Source organism: Gobio gobio (assembly GCF_949357685.1).
Source record: "Gobio gobio genome assembly, chromosome: 11".
Classification (NCBI taxonomy): Eukaryota; Metazoa; Chordata; class Actinopteri; order Cypriniformes; family Gobionidae; genus Gobio; species Gobio gobio.
The window spans coordinates 5,848,471-5,865,624 of NC_137104.1; the positions used below are offsets into that span (position 1 = coordinate 5,848,471).

The following is a 17,154-nucleotide window of genomic DNA, read 5'->3' on the forward strand; positions in this document are numbered from 1 at the left end:
TAAGAAAAGCTGTTTTCCACAGGAAGCACATAACAAAAGCATGAGAACATCCGAAACAATCAGCTCAAAGGGATAATCAGGAGGTGGACCAGGAGAAACATGGCTGTGTCTCCACTGACCTTGGCTTTGTTGGCCCAGAGCCAGTTGTGCAGGCACTTGGTCTGAATTCGGTGCGCTTTAATGCTATTGTGCTCACAGTGTGGGATTCAACAAGGTTTTAGTTCCACTGGGGGGTAAAGTATTAACCTGCCGGTAGGCTATCTCATTTGAAATCGACTAAATCCCGGTCTGTCTACGACTCCATTCCCCCTGAAGGATTAGCCATTTGAGTGTATAATAAAGGTCAGAGAGAGCCAGAGAAGCCAGGCCACCTCCACTAGATGTTGAAATTTAAAGAGCTGTTCCGGACAGGGTGGTGAATGGCGCTGATTAAAATAGCATTGTTTATTTGGTTGAGTCCTAATCTCAACCCAAGCGTGCTGTGAGGCGTCGACCTGTCATCAACTAGCAATCAAAGCCGGGTGTCAGATTTTAGTGGAGTTGTTTCCTCCACCGGCAGTTGTTGTGTTTATCTATAGCTACTTTACAACTTGCAGCTTAATGGTGGACCACTGATAAGCTATACAAGTCCCCTATGTGGTCTTCTGAAGAGTCCTATTATTTTTGAGAGGAGCCAGTTTCGAGATGAGGGGATTTTGCTAAACCCTGAAGACAACCTTACAGTCTTTGGTACTTTGTCTAAGCAAGGTTGATTATCATTTTTTCACATTTCAGAACTGAAATTAAGAAATGTTATTGAATTAAAAAGCATTATATAATGCTTGACTAATCATTATACATTGTACACTAAAGAAAATGGTGCTATATATGGCACTAAAAGTAACATAATCACGGGGAACCCTTTTTGGTGATATATAGCACCATATCTTAACAGGTTCTGTATATGGTAGCAGTGCTATATAGCACTTCAGTCATCCCAAAGAACCGCTGAAGAACCGCTGAAGCAACAAAATGTGGTGCTATAGAGCACTTAAAGTGGTTCCCCTATGAATACGAGCCAAAGAACCACTTTTAGTGCCGTATAGCACCATTGTAGTAGTTGGAAAGTCATGAAACTTTGAATCATACTGTACAATTTCATATACAGGACCCTCCAGAAAGGTATGCCATGGAAAATTGAGTGACTTTAAGGTGCAGTGTGTAGTATTTATGAGGATCTTTTGACAGAAATACAATGTAATATATAACTATGTTCCCTTTCGAAAGGGAACTCTCGCTGCGTCTAGCTGACGCTATGGGGAACGCCCTCGGCGTGACTGGTGTCTGAAGCTACTATCGAATCACGGCAAAGTCTTTGACCGACGTCAGCCCATGACGTCATCAACGTGCGACCCGGAAGTATAAAAGGGCGCCGTGCCAACACATACACATCTTTTTCGTCTTCAGGGACTGTTTGTTTGAAGCGGTAATCTGCAGATCTGGTAAAGTATTACTAAACTAGGAAAAGGATGAAACGCACAGAGAAGAGGCAGAGCTTTAGGAAGTGTGTTGACCCGTGTCAGAGATTTCTGACACCGGGAGACACACATTCTCTGTGCGTTTATTGCCTGGGCGAAGAGCATGCACAGGCAGTTCTCGAGGGAGCTGCCTGTGCAAACTGTGAGCAATTTCCAGTTAGAACGCTCCGTTCTCGTCTGGCCCTCTTCTCGAGGGAAGAGGGTGCAACATCTGGGGCTGCTGATGTGAGTTCCGCTCTCGCTGAGGCGGAGCGGCGGCGCACTTCATGGGGTTCCCAGATGGAGCTCGCTGATCGTCTGGAGAGAGGTGTGGTACTCTCGGACGATCAAACGGCTGACGAGAGCGACCTGCAGGTCGATGTGGTGAACGATGGTTCTCCGCTGAGACCTGCAGCGGGTGCTCTTCGGGACGGGCAGGAGATGGCTGAGGAGGATGATGAGAGCGACCAGGACCTGCCTGGACCCTCTCAGCCACCCTGTCCCGCGTATGCCGAGTTGCTGGATGCTATGGAGCGCGCCACGGACAGGCTGAGGCTGCCCTGGCGGCGCGCTGGGGGAGAGGTCGCTCGTGGACGGCTCGACGATCGATTTCTCCCCGGTCATACACCAGCACCTCAGATGAGCCTTCCATTCCTACCGGACCTCCATACTGAGGTCCAGGCGGCATGGAAGAACCCGTTCTCTGCCCGCATTCACCGACATCAGCGGGCGAGCTTTGCTGATGTCGAGGGAGTGGGTAAGCACGGGTATGTGTCGATGCCTCCCATAGACGAGACGTTTGCGAACTATCTCGTCTCTGGGCAGGTGTCGACACTGAGAGCTCCATCTCTGCCATCCAAACCGCTGAAAACTACCTCGCGGTTGAATGGCAGGGCATACGCGGCAGCAGGTCAGGCTGGTGCGACCCTGCACACGATGGCGGTGTTGCAGGCGTACCAGGCGGACCTGCTGGAGGATCTCGACCAGGGGGCCGGGCTGTCCCCTGAGGCGGTTGCTGAGCTGCGCCGCACCACAGATCTGTCTCTCCGGGCCACCAAGCAGACTGCTGCTGCTATCGGCCGCTCTATGGCGGCTATGGTGGTTACGGAGAGGCATCTGTGGTTGGGCCTGGTTGATATCGGGGAGAAAGAAAAGGGTTTTCTCCTCGATTCACCGGTTTCGCCTACTGAGCTTTTCGGCACCTCCGTGGAGGCGGTGGTTGGAAAGTTCAGGGAGGCGAAGGCGCGCTCAGCGGCATTTAAAACATGCATACCGCTGAGATCCGCGCCCCCACCCAGGCAGGCGGGACCTGGTCCTTCACGGTCTGAGGACCGTAGGCAGGACCAGAGGGCTAGCGTCTCCTCTCGTGCCCCCCCTCCTTGGAGGAGCAGGGCACAGAGGAGACGGGACTCCCGCGGGGGGAAAAAGGATTTAAGGGAGGTGATCCAGGACAAACGTTCCCAACGAAGGCGTTGGTAATGGGTCACTTCCCTTGAGGGCGGTTACATCATAGCCCTCTCCTTTTTCCTTTCTATGTCTTTTTATGACTTTTTACCCAGGCGCTTCTTACATCAGGCCTGAGGCGGGCCTATGATGAGTAGTACTATGTTCTGATGGCCCGCCCGGAGAGTGAGAACGCCCCTTTCAGGCATTCATGGGCGGTAGAACATGGTGGTGAGAACTGCACAATGAGTCTTCGCTCAGCATGCCGCAGGTGAGAGTGGTCTTTTTTGTATGTAATACTAAAAATATGTATTTCTTACAGACCCCAGGTTCCTGTATAGAGTTGGGTATTCATCAGAGAGAACTGTCTTTCCCCTGTTTAGTTAGGCTTGAACACAGCACCATTATCTGGGCTATGTGTGTGAGCGTGTGTTGGCTTTCCCTGGTTGGTCAAGATGGCGCCAGATAGGCCACCGCTTATGGTTATCAGAAGATGGGCCTCCTCTCATTTGAGAGTATTGTTAGGCCGCCGCTCTTTTCTTTGAAATATTTGCGGATTACTAGGCGGTAGCACACTTTTCTGTTAGAATGTAGTGGTTGTCTACCGCCTAGGGTTATTATGTGTCTTCGGTCCCCTAAGCCACTGCAGGTTGGATTAGTTTGTCTCTGTTACGACTGAGCGCTACGGCGTCAGTTGGTATGTGGTAAAGGAGGCGCGTTGCTGAGGCACCGTCACCTTTTTTGTTGTACTTAGATCAGAGCCTCCTCTCATTGAGAGTCGTTGGGTTTAATAGCAGTCAGTTTGTTTGTCTGGCAGTTATTTCTCGTTTTTGCGAAACTCGTACAGCTTGTAGGCTTCTACAAGCCTCCCTGGAACGGGTCCCCATTGTAATGGGTAGCTATCATGTGTTAGGCCTCAGCAGGCCTCCATGAAAACGAGCCGTTGGGTCTAATATTACTACAACCCACATTTTTCAAACATGGCGGTCCCAGTTAGCAGGAAGGATTGCACCGTTCTCAAGAATAACGGTGATAGTGGTAGGCCTTATCAGGCCTCTAGTAAGGCAGGTGACAATGCTTAAGCATCAAGGTACTACTAGCCTAGCTGGCTATCAGGTTAAATAGGGGTGAATACGCTCTCCTGAAGGTCGGCTGTCAATTGTAGGCCTCAGTAGGCCTCTTGAACAAGGCGCATTTTCAGTTGGAAGGCCTCAAACAGGCCTCACTGGAGGTATGTACCGATGTGCGCATCAGGACAGCTAGCCTGGAGGCTATCAGGTTGTAGGCCTCATCAGGCCTCCCCGAAGGCCCGCTGGTAGGTGTAAGGCCTTACTAGGCCTCCTTGAGAGTGAGCTCTCAGGTTGTGATCACTACCAGAAGCAGGTTGTAGGCCTCATCAGGCCTCCCTGAAAGGCCTGCTGTTAACTCTAAGACCTTACTAGGCTTTCCTGAGGGTGAGTTCCCGGATTGTGGTCACTCTCAGAGGCAGGTTGTAGGCCTCATCAGGCCTCCCTGAGAGCCTGCTGTTAATTCTAGGCCTTAATAGGCCTCCCTGACTCGAACAAGGTAGTAGGCCCCATCAGGCCTCCCTAAGGTGTTCCTGGGGTCCAGTCATCTGAAAACAGTTAGCACGCATTGCATACAGGTAGCAGGCCTCTCCAGGCCTCCCTGAAGGCTGCTTATCAGGTAGTAGGCCTTAATAGGCCTCCCTTGAGGGCGAGTTCCTTAATCAGGATGCTCGAAAAGCCTGCGTAGCTTGACTGTCGAGTCCCAGATGGTGGTCACTCGAACGAGGTAGTAGGCCCCATCAGGCCTCCCTGAGGTGTTCCTGGGACCCAGTCATTTGGCACGTATTGCAATCAGGTAGTAGGCCTCTCCAGGCCTCCCTAAAGGCTGGTTATCAGGTAGTAGGCCTTAATAGGCCTCCCTTGAGGACGGGTTCCTTAAACAGGATGCCCGACTAGCCTGCGTAGCTTGACTGTCAAGTAGTAGGCCTCCATTAGGCCTCCTTGAGAAAACAAGGGTAACCTCAGCAGGCGGTATTGCTGTCAGGTAGTAGGCCTCACTAAGGCCTCCCTGAGGACGGAGTCCCGAGCCTGGATGCTTGGGTTTCCAGCATGGCTTGCGGTTAGGTAGTAGGCCTCTATAGGCCTCCCTGGAATACCCGCTATCAAGTAGTAGGCCCACAGGGCCTCCTTGAAGTTGAAGTTCCTGAGCTAGGCACTTTAATTACCAGTTCTCTGTGAGAACTTGTGGTAGTTGGGCCTACAGCTGGAGGTTACTCGCCAGGCAGGCTCAGCTGCTCCCCTCAATGAGGGTCGTCTATGAGTGCTCAGCCGCCTGAGCCTGGTCAGACGGTCGTAGGCCTCTCATGAGGCCTCCCTGTTAGATCAGTCATTAAGGCCCTTTCGGCCTCCCTACTGCTTTGAAACACAAGCACCTGGTAGATCCTTGATTTGAGCAGGCAGACTCCCCTCGATAGCAAGGGTTGAAAAGCACTACGCTGAGTGTTGCTCTCTTGGATAACCCGTCTCTGAGTTCCGGGCTAAGTAAGACTGCCTGTGTTTCAGTCCCTTAGCTTGGACGCCCCTTGGGCACCATCCAGAGGCTCTGTTTGAACAGACAGGGTTGGCTAAACCGAAGTGTCCATAACACTTAGGGCACCAGGTCAGGCCTCCCTGGTGGCACTCGGGAGAACATTTCCCGAGTAGTGACTGGCTGGGGTTCCTTCGGGTCCCCTAGCCACATTCCCTTGAAGGGACCCCTTCTTTGGAAGTAGTGGTCCCGGGCCTTCGAGCTGTCTAGATGGAACTCCACGCAGTGCGTTAGGGTTCCGTTTAGTTGTATAGCTTGGGCTATGACCGTAGGGAGTGCTGTCACTGTCAGCCCAGGACCTGAGGGGGAATCGCTCAGGTTTTTCTATGAATTACTTGAGTTGACAGTTGTCACTGCCAATGGCAGACACTCCCCTCAGCATGGCGGCGTTGGTATATCGTTCCCCATAGCGTCAGCTAGACGCAGCGAGAGTTCCCTTTCGAAAGGGAACGTCTAAGGTTACGTATGTAACCTCTGTTCCCTGAGAACAGGGAACGAGCGCTGCGTCGCGTTGCCATGCTTCAGGGCCTATCTGCCATACAGTCCCTTCAGACGAGAAGATGTGTATGTGTTGGCACGGCGCCCTTTTATACTTCCGGGTCGCACGTTGATGACGTCATGGGCTGACGTCGGTCAAAGACTTTGCCGTGATTCGATAGTAGCTTCAGACACCAGTCACGCCGAGGGCGTTCCCCATAGCGTCAGCTAGACGCAGCGCTCGTTCCCTGTTCTCAGGGAACAGAGGTTACATACGTAACCTTAGACGTTTTCAGTGGTGACCTTACATAATGAACCGTTATGTTTTGATTACCTTAGAACAGGGGTGTCCAAAGTCCGGCCCGCGGGCCAAATGCGGCCCGGGGATGAATTTCAAACGGCCCGCTGCGTGTCTATTAAAATATATTATATGTGGCTCGCCACGGATAACGTACAAATCGTGTAGTTTCACGATGTTAACGCAAGGTGGCAGTACTAGATTTTAGGCCAGGGAAACAGCGCCCAGAGTGGAACGAAACAGCGCTACTTGTGCTCTGCTCTGACTCTGAAAAAATGTGTTTTCCTGCTGAGTGTCTCGATCACGCGCCCACTAAACAGCCCGTGAGAAGTGTTCGAGTTCGGCGCAGAAGTCTCCGGTACGAGCTGCGAATCTCTCTGTGATTTGATTTGATTTAAATCCAGTTAAACAGCACTGACTTAATCAACAACACTAACGTGCAAATCAGCTGAGCCGGTTCAGTTCAAATACTTTCAACAACAATTCACCAACATTTATCATGGATTTACCGTAGTCAGAAATGTAGGTTAATATCTACATTTTTTTATTTTATTTAATTTGTAATGTAGACATGTATTAAATGAGTAATAAAAGCCAAATTGCAGACTATTTTTTGTCATAAACTTGCAGTTTTGTGCATTTGTATTTATATGTTTATAGACTAAACACCATAAAGCCATTCTAGATATAGAAATAATATTTATTTTTACTTTTTGCCATGTGTGCACTGCAAAACATTCTCTTACTTAGTATTTTTGTCTTGTTTCTAGTATAAATCTAAAAACGATTAAATCAAGATGCATTTACTAGAGAAGTGAAATGACATTAGATATTTTTTCTTATTTTCTGGAAAATAAAATAAAATTGAAGTGAGTTTTTTGTTAAAACATGCAAATATTTCTGCCAATGTGATGAGAACAATAATGTTTCTGTTTGGAATCTTATTTCTTGTTTCAGTCCCAAACAGAAACAAGATTATTTTTCTAATCCATTGGCAGATAATTTAGTTTGTTTCAAGCAACAACTCGATTCATTTAGATTTTTTTCCGCCCAGGAATCAGGAAAAAATATGTAATTTTCCTTAGTAAATACATCTTGATTTAAGAATTTTTAGATATTTGGACTAGGAAAAAGACAGAAATACCAAGTAAAAAAAGTGTTTTTTGCAGTTTGGTTTTACTTGTGGTGATTTTACAAATGTCATATTATATATATAAAAATGCAAAAGGGACCGGCCCCCGGGTATGTCCACAACATCAAATGCGGCCCCCTTTAAAAAAAGTTTGGACACCCCTGCCTTAGAATGAGCCATTTCCATCTACATCCACCGCGGGTCCCTTACAGTGAAGTCGCCATTTTGTGCCGCTATGTTTCTACAGTAGCCCTAAACGGACAAACTGCTCTTCAGAGTGCTGGCTACTCTCTGCTCTCTCTGACAACGAGATTTGTGTCCTGTGTCGGCCACCATAGGTTCTCTATGTGCTTCCAAAGGGAGGGGTGAGCGGTGGGCGGTTGCAATTGACAACCTCACCACTAAAATTCACACACTGCACCTTTAAGTGTCTATATACTTTTTTTGGACTACTATATATTAATATTTGCATGCATATGAAATTATAAAAGTCTAGTTTATGTTTATAACTTATTATACAACAGTTCTTTCTGGTTCTCGAATCTGATTGGCTGAGAACCGTTTCACCATTTGTATCACTCCGCTTGCTGCGACTGTCGTGTCGTCTATGTCCACCATAATCACCATATACTGGTGGTCCAGTGGGTTAAACCATGGAACTGGTACGCAGAAGGTTGCTGGTTCGATCCCAGCGGTCACCACCAGTGTGTCCTTGTGCAAGGTACTTTACTCTATGTTGCTCCAGGGGGATTGTCCCTGTAATAAGTCGCTTTGGATAATGCATAAATGCATAAATAAAAAATATTCCCTTGTTTAAAATCCTAAAGGATTCCAATAAGAAACCTATACAAGATTCCATTTAGAATTTCTATCATATTTTGGAACCGTTCCTATAGGATTCCGTTTGGAATTGTCTTATAGCATATTTATGTCTTGTCTTATAAGATTCTTATCTGATTCCTATAGGCTTTTGTGGGAATTGTCTTATAAGACAATACATAAATATCCTGTAGGATCATTTCTACAGGATTTTAATGGGATCCAATTGGGTATCTCTCTCTCTCTCTCTCTCTCTCTCTCTCTCTCTCTCTCTCTCTCTCTCTCTCTCACACACACACACACACATACAATGTTACACTTAAAAGTAATTCATTCATAAATGTATTTATTATAATAAATAGTAATAATAAAAAATATCACAGGACTGAGTGAAATTCCATTAAATAAAAATACAATGTCCAATAGGATTCTAAGAATCCAATAAGATCCTACAGGATTAACTGACATTCCAATAGGATTTTTTGACAAGGGTTTTTTACAAAAAACACTGTTTCAAGAAATCTAGCTTTAAGAGTTTTTAGGTGCAAATGTAGTTATTTAGACCTCAAAAATGTGAATGATATATAAAAATAGCGCCTGTATTATAATTTCACAGAGCTCGCTTAAAGACAAGGGGAAATAGGGCTTTCGAAGTCCCACATTATGGAACAATCTTCCGCTCTCAATTAGAACTGTGGCCACTCTATCTGGGTTCAAATCCAGTCTAAAAAGCCACTTGTTCACTTTGGCTTTTAACTTATAAGTTGTTTTATTTTTTATCTATTACATTACTACTTTTATAAATATTGTTTTTATGTTTTTTACTTGTATTTTACTGTTCTACAGCACTTTGGTCGTCCTGTGGCCGTTCTTAAATGTGCTATATAAATAAACCTGAACGTGAACTTGATCATTTGTTGAAAAGCTTTCGCAGATGTGAGTTCCAGGCCGTCAGCGGCCGTTCAGCGCTCATGTACCCGCAGAGAACAGCTTCATCTCAGCCAAACCTTCGGGAATTTGCTGCTGGCTCTTACTGTATATAGATAGTGGTTGAACATGAGATATAATTCATTTAGGGTATATCAATTGGGCAATCTTTGGTCTTATTAATCTGTTTCTTGTTCCAGAGCAAACTGACTTGGGTTAAGGGGAAAGTTAAGTTTGATAACTTTATATTTAGGCTGTTTATCTTAAATCCTGTAGCCTATTGCCTATTAGAGCGCTGCTTTTGTACATTTGACTGAATTGTTTGCTTGTGTTTATGTCGTCTTTTCTAATGGATTTTGTTGTTAATTTAAATACTATTGTTCAATACATATTCATTTATATAAATAATACGCAATATTTGGTATTGAGAAAGGGTCCGTTAGTGATTGTAATTTCCAATTCAATGACAGTTACATTATTACAAAGACTTAATGAGTGACTGGTTGTAAACAAGGAAGTTGTTTTAGCGAAATCTTTTAAAGGGACTAAGATAACCTCAAACCTCAACCTCTAAGATTTCCTCAAACTGATTTTTTATAACGGATATAATATTATAGACATCGACCTGAAGAATGAATACTATATCAGATGCAGTTAGTACACTTGTTTAGTCAATCTCTCTCATAATACCATATTTAGGGTGACCAAACGTCCTGTTTTCCCAGGACATGTCCTGTTTTCAAGTCCTGTCCTGGCCCTAATATGACAATTTTCTATCCATACAGAGGGGGCATATGTATTGAAATTAATAAGGCATCTTTGAGTAAACTTCGAGTATCATTTGCCGGGCTGAGTGTCCTGGTTTTCGGTAATCAAAATATGGTCACCGCAAGGCCATAACCATGTCTTAGACAAGTTTTTGTTGTTGTTTTTTGCGTGGGAAGTATTGATCTTATTGGTTTATTCAAAGGAATTCAATTATTAAAGGATTACAAGGGATTTAAAAAAATAAAGACGGTAAAAATTCCAGTTTTATTGTAGTTATGAAGTAAACTATTTGCAAATAATATTTTTTATTTTCGTCTGCCTAATATGTAAAAATGGAAATTCAGTTATGATTTACATAATGTCATATTTATTCATTCAAAATGGTGAAATTTCTAGGGCTGTCAAAAGATTAATCGTGATTAATCGCATCCAAAATAAAAGTTTGTGTTTACATAATATATGTGTGTGTACTCTGTTAATTATTATTTATATATAAACACACACACAAGCATGTATATATTTAAGAAAAAAATATTATTTTTGTATATAAAACATTTATATTTGTATATATTATAGATTATATAAATGTATATACAGTATATACATGCAAATATATCTTAAATATATACATGAATGTGTGTGTATGTATTTATATATAAATAATAATTAACAGAGTACACACATATATTTATGTAAACACAAACTTTTATTTTGGATGCGATTAATCGCGATTAATCTTTTGACAGCCCTAGAAATTTCATAAAAAATGTCAAGTAGTTTGCATCACTTGATATTACTGTTGGTCGCTGAACGTTTTTATTGTAAAACAGTGTCAAATGTTAAATGTTTAGCTACTGTCGTGTTGGAATTCGCACTAAAGCTAAGCCCCGCCTTCTTTGATTTGATTGGCCATCTCTCTCATTCTGACAGTGACCAGCACTGTTAGACCACTGAGGCAGACCAAACTAAAAATTTTACATTTTACTTTTGTCATCCTAACATCAAACAGAGCGGTGTGTAACGGAGAAGAGCAGAGCAGCATCAAGAATATCAAATATAGGGGGGGACAATTTGTCCATTTTAATTATTGGGGGGACTTGTCCCTCTCAATATCTATGGTGGTTACGCCCATGGGTCACCCTACCATAATACTCCACATAATACAATAAGCAAATTAACCTTCTACTAGTTCTTTAGTGATGTTTTAGAAATAGTAACGGAGCCTTGGGCAACTGTTAAACTTTCAACGTGAGATTTGAACCCGTGGCGGAAGGAAGTAGTTCTGCACAAAAGAGGGTTTTTTAAAGACACTCCATTGTTGTTTCTTATTTATTTACTCACTTGTGCCATCGAACTGTTGTATAAACGCAATATCACACTCGTAGCCGTGCGATATGGCTGTATATTAACACGCTTTGATTACCTACAGCCGGATCACCGCCGTGCTGATATACTGTCATATCGCACTGCTGCTCGTGTGATATTGCTAATTTAATACAGCTTGGTATAAAATGAAACTTCAAAAAATTAGTAGCCTACTTAATTAAAATGCTGTGATACTGAGTGAGCTGCCATTTGTTTTCAGCTATTTCTGAGTACTGGCTGTATAATGATAATGAGTCATAGCTACACAATTAATAACAGGATGTGTCGCACAGTAAGAGGGTCTGTGCTTTGGTTCTGATTATGGCTCCAAATTAACCAAGCACTTAATCTTAATTGTTCTGCCTGCTTAGCAAGGGACCGTCTCTGCCTACCAGCCCAGTAGGATCTTAACTTCAAATTGTTGCCGTTAATGATCACATTAATGGCAAACTTTTACAGCTGTGCCACAGAGCAGCATGAAAATCCCAGGAAAATTTCAGCAATCTTCACCATAATGACCTCATAAAGCTGAATGCACTACGGTTTGTTCTCCGTCATATTCTGAATCTAGTCTTACTAAACTTATCATCATTTTTGTCATTGATGGCAGATTTATCCAGGGATATGGCCTAAAAAGTACAATAAAACCACTCATCTTGTGAAAATATTGGCATTTCTTGAGTGAATCAGCCATCACTTGAATCTAACAAGCATAATGTCTTTCAGGTTTTGAGCTGTCTCACTGTGAGGACCCTGGGGTTCCCCAGTTTGGCTTCAAGGTCAACGACCAGGGACACTTCTCTGGCAGCACCATCACCTACAAGTGCGACCCTGGATACACTCTGCACGGCAGCGGCGTGCTCAAATGCATGACGGGAGAGAGGCGGGCCTGGGATAATACTCTTCCATCCTGCATCGGTAAGACTGTTCAAGACTTTTCAGCAGCTCAAACTGTGTAGAAAGGATGTGCAGTAAATTATTTGTGTTTTTTGTAGCAGAGTCGCAATTACAGAAATCTGCTACAAGCCACGCCCCAAACTCTCCATCTGCTACAGTAGCCACACCCCAAACTCTCTCTCTGCTACAGTAGCCACACCCCAAACTCTCTCTCTGCTACAGTAGCCACGCCCCAAACTCTCCATCTGCTACAGTAGCCACACCCCAAACTCTCTCTCTGCTACAGTAGCCACACCCCAAACTCTCTCTCTGCTACAGTAGCCACACCCCAAACTCTCTCTCTGCTACAGTAGCCACGCCCCAAACTCTCTCTCTGCTACAGTAGCCACGCCCCAAACTCTCTCTCTGCTACAGTAGCCACACCCCAAACTCTCTGTCTGCTACAGTAGCCATGCCCCAAACTCTCTTTCTGCTACAGTAGCCACGCCCCAAACTCTCGTTCTGCTACAGTAGCCACGCCCCAAACTCTCTTTCTGCTACAGTAGCCACACCCCAAACTCTCTGTCTGCTACAGCAGCCACGCCCCAAACTCTCTGTCTGCTACAGTAGCCACGCCCCAAACTCTCTGTCTGCTACAGTAGCCACACCCCAAACGCTCTGTCTGCTACAGTAGCCACGCCCCAAACGCTCTATCTGCTACAGTAGCCACGCCCCAAACTCTCTGTCTGCTACAGTAGCCACACCCCAAACGCTCTGTCTGCTACAGTAGCCACACCCCAAACGCTCTGTCTGCTACAGTAGCCACACCCCAAACGCTCTGTCTGCTACAGTAGCCACGCCCCAAACTCTCTCTCTGCTACAGTAGCCACACCCCAAACGCTCTGTCTGCTACAGTAGCCACGCCCCAAACTCTCTTTCTGCTACAGTAGCCACACCCCAAACTCTCTGTCTGCTACAGTAGCCACACCCCAAACGCTCTGTCTGCTACAGTAGCCACGCCCCAAAATCTCTGTCTTCTACAGTAGCCACGCCCCAAACTCTCCATCTGCTACAGTAGCCACGCCCCAAACTCTCCATCTGCTACAGTAGCCACGCCCCAAACTCTCTGTCTGCTACAGTAGCCACGCCCCAAACTCTCCATCTACTACAGTAGCCACGCCCCAAACTCTCCATCTGCTACAGTAGCCACGCCCCAAACTCTCCATCTGCTACAGTAGCCACGCCCCAAACTCTCCATCTGCTACAGTAGCCACGCCCCAAACTCTCTCTCTGCTACAGTAGCCACGCCCCAAACTCTCTCTCTGCTACAGTAGCCACGCCCCAAACACAAGCTATTGGTTGAGCCGAAAAGAGATTGACGGATGTAAGCGAACCACTCTCAATATTTTGATGGGGTCTGGGGGGCTCAATGCTTACACTTTTGAGGGAGATAAACTTAATAACATACTAATTGCAGTCAATGAACAATAAACTGGGTTAAGAGAATGTATTTTAACATTTAAAAAAATTGGATATATTTCACCTTTAAATTCCTTCAGTTTAGACTTTAGTATGAAAACACAAAGTCAGTATTTCATGAGTCGTGTATGATTAAAAAGCCTTTCACAGTCAATAAATATAAAGGCCTTATAATTCCACAGAAAGTATTTCAAGTGATTTCTTTGTAAAGCACTGCTATTTGCATCCCAGTAGTCTGATAAAGCCAAAATAAAATACATATTTGATGTTGTACAATGGCTGTGGCTTGCTGGGTACTGCCTGCTGTGCCTATGTTCAGACAAACGGAGTTTGAATCCGACTTTCACATGTTCTAAATCCACCCTTCGCTTTCTTCCCTCTATTCCATCTCTTTGCATTGATCTTGATCGGGGTTTGTTTTGCGATTATGTTGTGTTATTGCATGTTATGGTATTGTATGTTTTATGTTATGTTATGTATGTTATTCAGATATTCATTCAACAAAATGATCAAAAATGCTGGCGGTGCCTGGCAACCTTTTTTAAAAATGAGTTTCAACAAAATTACCTACAAAAAATATGTTTTAATGTAATGATTTGAAGGACTCCAGAAAGGGAAAACAGAATGAGCTGTTAATTTAGGTTACCAGACTGTGAATCTCTTTTCATATATCTTGTATTAAAGTTTTTTTATTAAAGCTCATATTATCCTTAATAACAAAATCTAATATACAGTATGACTATTCTAGTACAAATACAGACTAATATAAATGTACCCCACTATCACCACCAGGTATGTGTCTATGAATTTAATGGCGCCTTTAACATTGTAAGCTGCATACATGCAAAATGAAAGTGCATAGAAGGATCATTACAAATAATGACTCGGTGCAATATATTAGTCCATCCATTGTTCTGTCATATCCTGTGGCTGATGTTGTTCCTGGAGGAAAAGGGAGCAAAAAGCTCAAATGTGCAATGTGAATGGTTTAGGTTAAAGGCATAATGAACAATAATGTATATCTAAATGAACATATTCAAAAATTGCAGTTAAAGGTGCACTATGTAACTTTTCCGTCCGCTAGAGGTCGCCTATTCAAAAAAAAGGCGTAGTTTGATGACGCCAAGTTTGAGCGCAGAATCTTGGGAAATGTGGTCTTCACCTCACAGCCGGTGGGAAAGACTGGGGATAGGACTCGGGCAGAAATCATGTTCATGGATGTGATTATTAACGTTACTGTAGTGTGAAGCAGAAGCAGGACCGAGTGTTGTGGAGCTGAGGAACCGCTGGAGTAATTGTTAATGAGACGAACTCAACACACGTCTCACGAGCAGCGGGACTTTTATTATGCCACAGTCGCCGGCGCCATTTCCGCTTTTCCGGTCATGAGTATGAGGTAACACAGCTCTGTTTATCATATTAGACACATCTGAGGCCCTGTCCCAAATGGCACCCTAAACCCTTGCGGTCTTTCTACGAATCTGCACTTTCATGACGTCGCTTTGACTGTTGGGAAGACGTCCGCTGTGGAAACCCCATCAGTGAGGGCGCATATCGACCACAAAGGGGGCGCTCGCTAGCACCCTTCTGAGACCTAAAATGACAAATGGGACACTCTACAGCCATTGTAAGTCCACAAGACCGAAAGTGCACATGAAGTGTGCCATTTGGGACAGGGCTTAAACCGTTTCTGCAAAAAAACGAGGGTAAAACAGATGTGACGCCATCGACAGGCGACTCCCTCACACGTCCCGGTTCATTGGTTAAAATAGCAATTTCTCACGATTTACAAATAGTTGGAAACATTTGGGATATTGTAAGTACTCAACTTACTGTATATCTAAATGAACATATTCAAAAATTACAATTAAAGGTGCACTATGCAACATTTCTGTCCGCTAGAGGTCGCCTACAAAAAAAAAAAGGCGTAGTTTGATGACGCCAAGTTTGAGCGCAGACTCTTGGGACATGTGGTCTTCACCTCACAGCCGGTGGAAAAGAATCAGGATAGGACTCGGGCAGAAATCATGTTCATGGATGTGATTATTAACGTTACTGTAGTGAAGCAGAGCAGGACCGAGTGTTGTGGAGCTGAGGAACCGCTGGAGTATTTGTTAATGAGACGAACTCAACACACGCCTCGCGAGCAGCGGGACTTTTATTATGACACAGTCGCTGGCGCCATTTCCGCTTTTCCGGTCATGAGTATGAGGTAACGCAGCTCTGATTATCATATTAGACACATCTGAGGCCCTGTCCCAAATGGCACACTTCATGTGCACTCTCGGTCTTAAAATGGCCGCTGCGTGCACGTGTCCGTTAAGTCCACGGAACCGCAGGGTGTCCCATTTGTCATTTTAGGTCTCAGAAGGGTGCTCGCAAGCACTCCCTTTGAGTTCGATATGCGCCCTTGATGTGCACTTCTGCCGAGCCTGTACTGGTGCAGGTTACACAGCGGACTTCTTCCCGGCAGTCAAAGCGGCGTTACGTCGTGAAAGTGCGGACTCAGAGGAAGGCCGTGAGGGTTTAGAGTGCCATTTGGGACAGGGCCTGAGTGTGTTGAAAATGATGTTATGGCGTTACTCTGTGCGTTCGCTCGGCGGCTGCTAGGACACTTGTTGCACACTGCAGTGAGAGTAAGGCCCAGTCCCAAATGGCACCCTAAACCCTCGCGGCCTTCCTCTGAGTCCACAGTTTCACGACGTAATGCTGCTTTGACTGTCGGGAAGAAGTCTGCTGTGGAACCCCCACCAGTGAGGGCGCAAATCGACCTCTAAGGGGGCACTCGCGAGCACCCTTCTGAGACCTAAAATGACAAATGGGACACTCTACAGCCATTGTAAGTCCACAAGACTGAAAGTGCACATGAAGTGTGCCATTTGGGACAGGGCTTAAACCGTTTCTGCAAAAAACCGAGGGTAACGCAGATGTGACGCCATCGACAGGCGACTCCCTCACACGTCCCGGTTCATTGGTTAAAATAGCAATTTCTCACGATTTACAAATAGTTGGAAACATTTGGGATATTGTAAGTACTCAACTGAACAAAATATATAACACTGGCCTTGTGGTTTTTGGATATTTTACTGAAAAAATTGTACATAGTGCAAACAAGATGATATTTAAAAAAGTTTTTGTGAGCATTGCTTGCTTTTGACATTTGAAAAATGCAAGAAATATTACTTGATTCGAACAGATAAATTCATGGCCCACGTATTGTTTCATTATAAACAGTGATCGTTTTAGCTATTCATCATCCTTTTAGTGCATGGGGATCTTTTGTTGTCATGGAAACCACATTTAGACCTCATTATTAGCGAGTATGCATCATTCCAGCCTGATCTCTCCTCGTGGTTATCATAACTGAGCTCGTTGTGTTGCTCTCAGCCATTTGTCATAATTATCCAAGGCTGCAGTATTTAAGCCCCTCCCCGTTTCTGCAGTATTGCTCATATTCCACACAGGAAAAAGCACATTAG

The 17,154-nt window shown here is 44.6% G+C and overlaps 1 protein-coding gene across 1 annotated transcript in view; it reads left to right on the forward strand.

Moving 5' to 3' along the window:
• csmd3b (CUB and Sushi multiple domains 3b) overlaps positions 1 to 17,154 on the forward strand; it is a gene marked incomplete at its 5' end in the record, with an annotated part of 796,761 nt that overhangs the window by 496,505 nt on the left and 283,102 nt on the right. Inside the window, one exon of the mRNA XM_079829185.1 lies at positions 12,047 to 12,238. Coding sequence (XP_079685311.1) covers positions 12,047 to 12,238 — 192 coding nt within the window. The remainder of the gene's footprint in view (positions 1 to 12,046; positions 12,239 to 17,154) is intronic.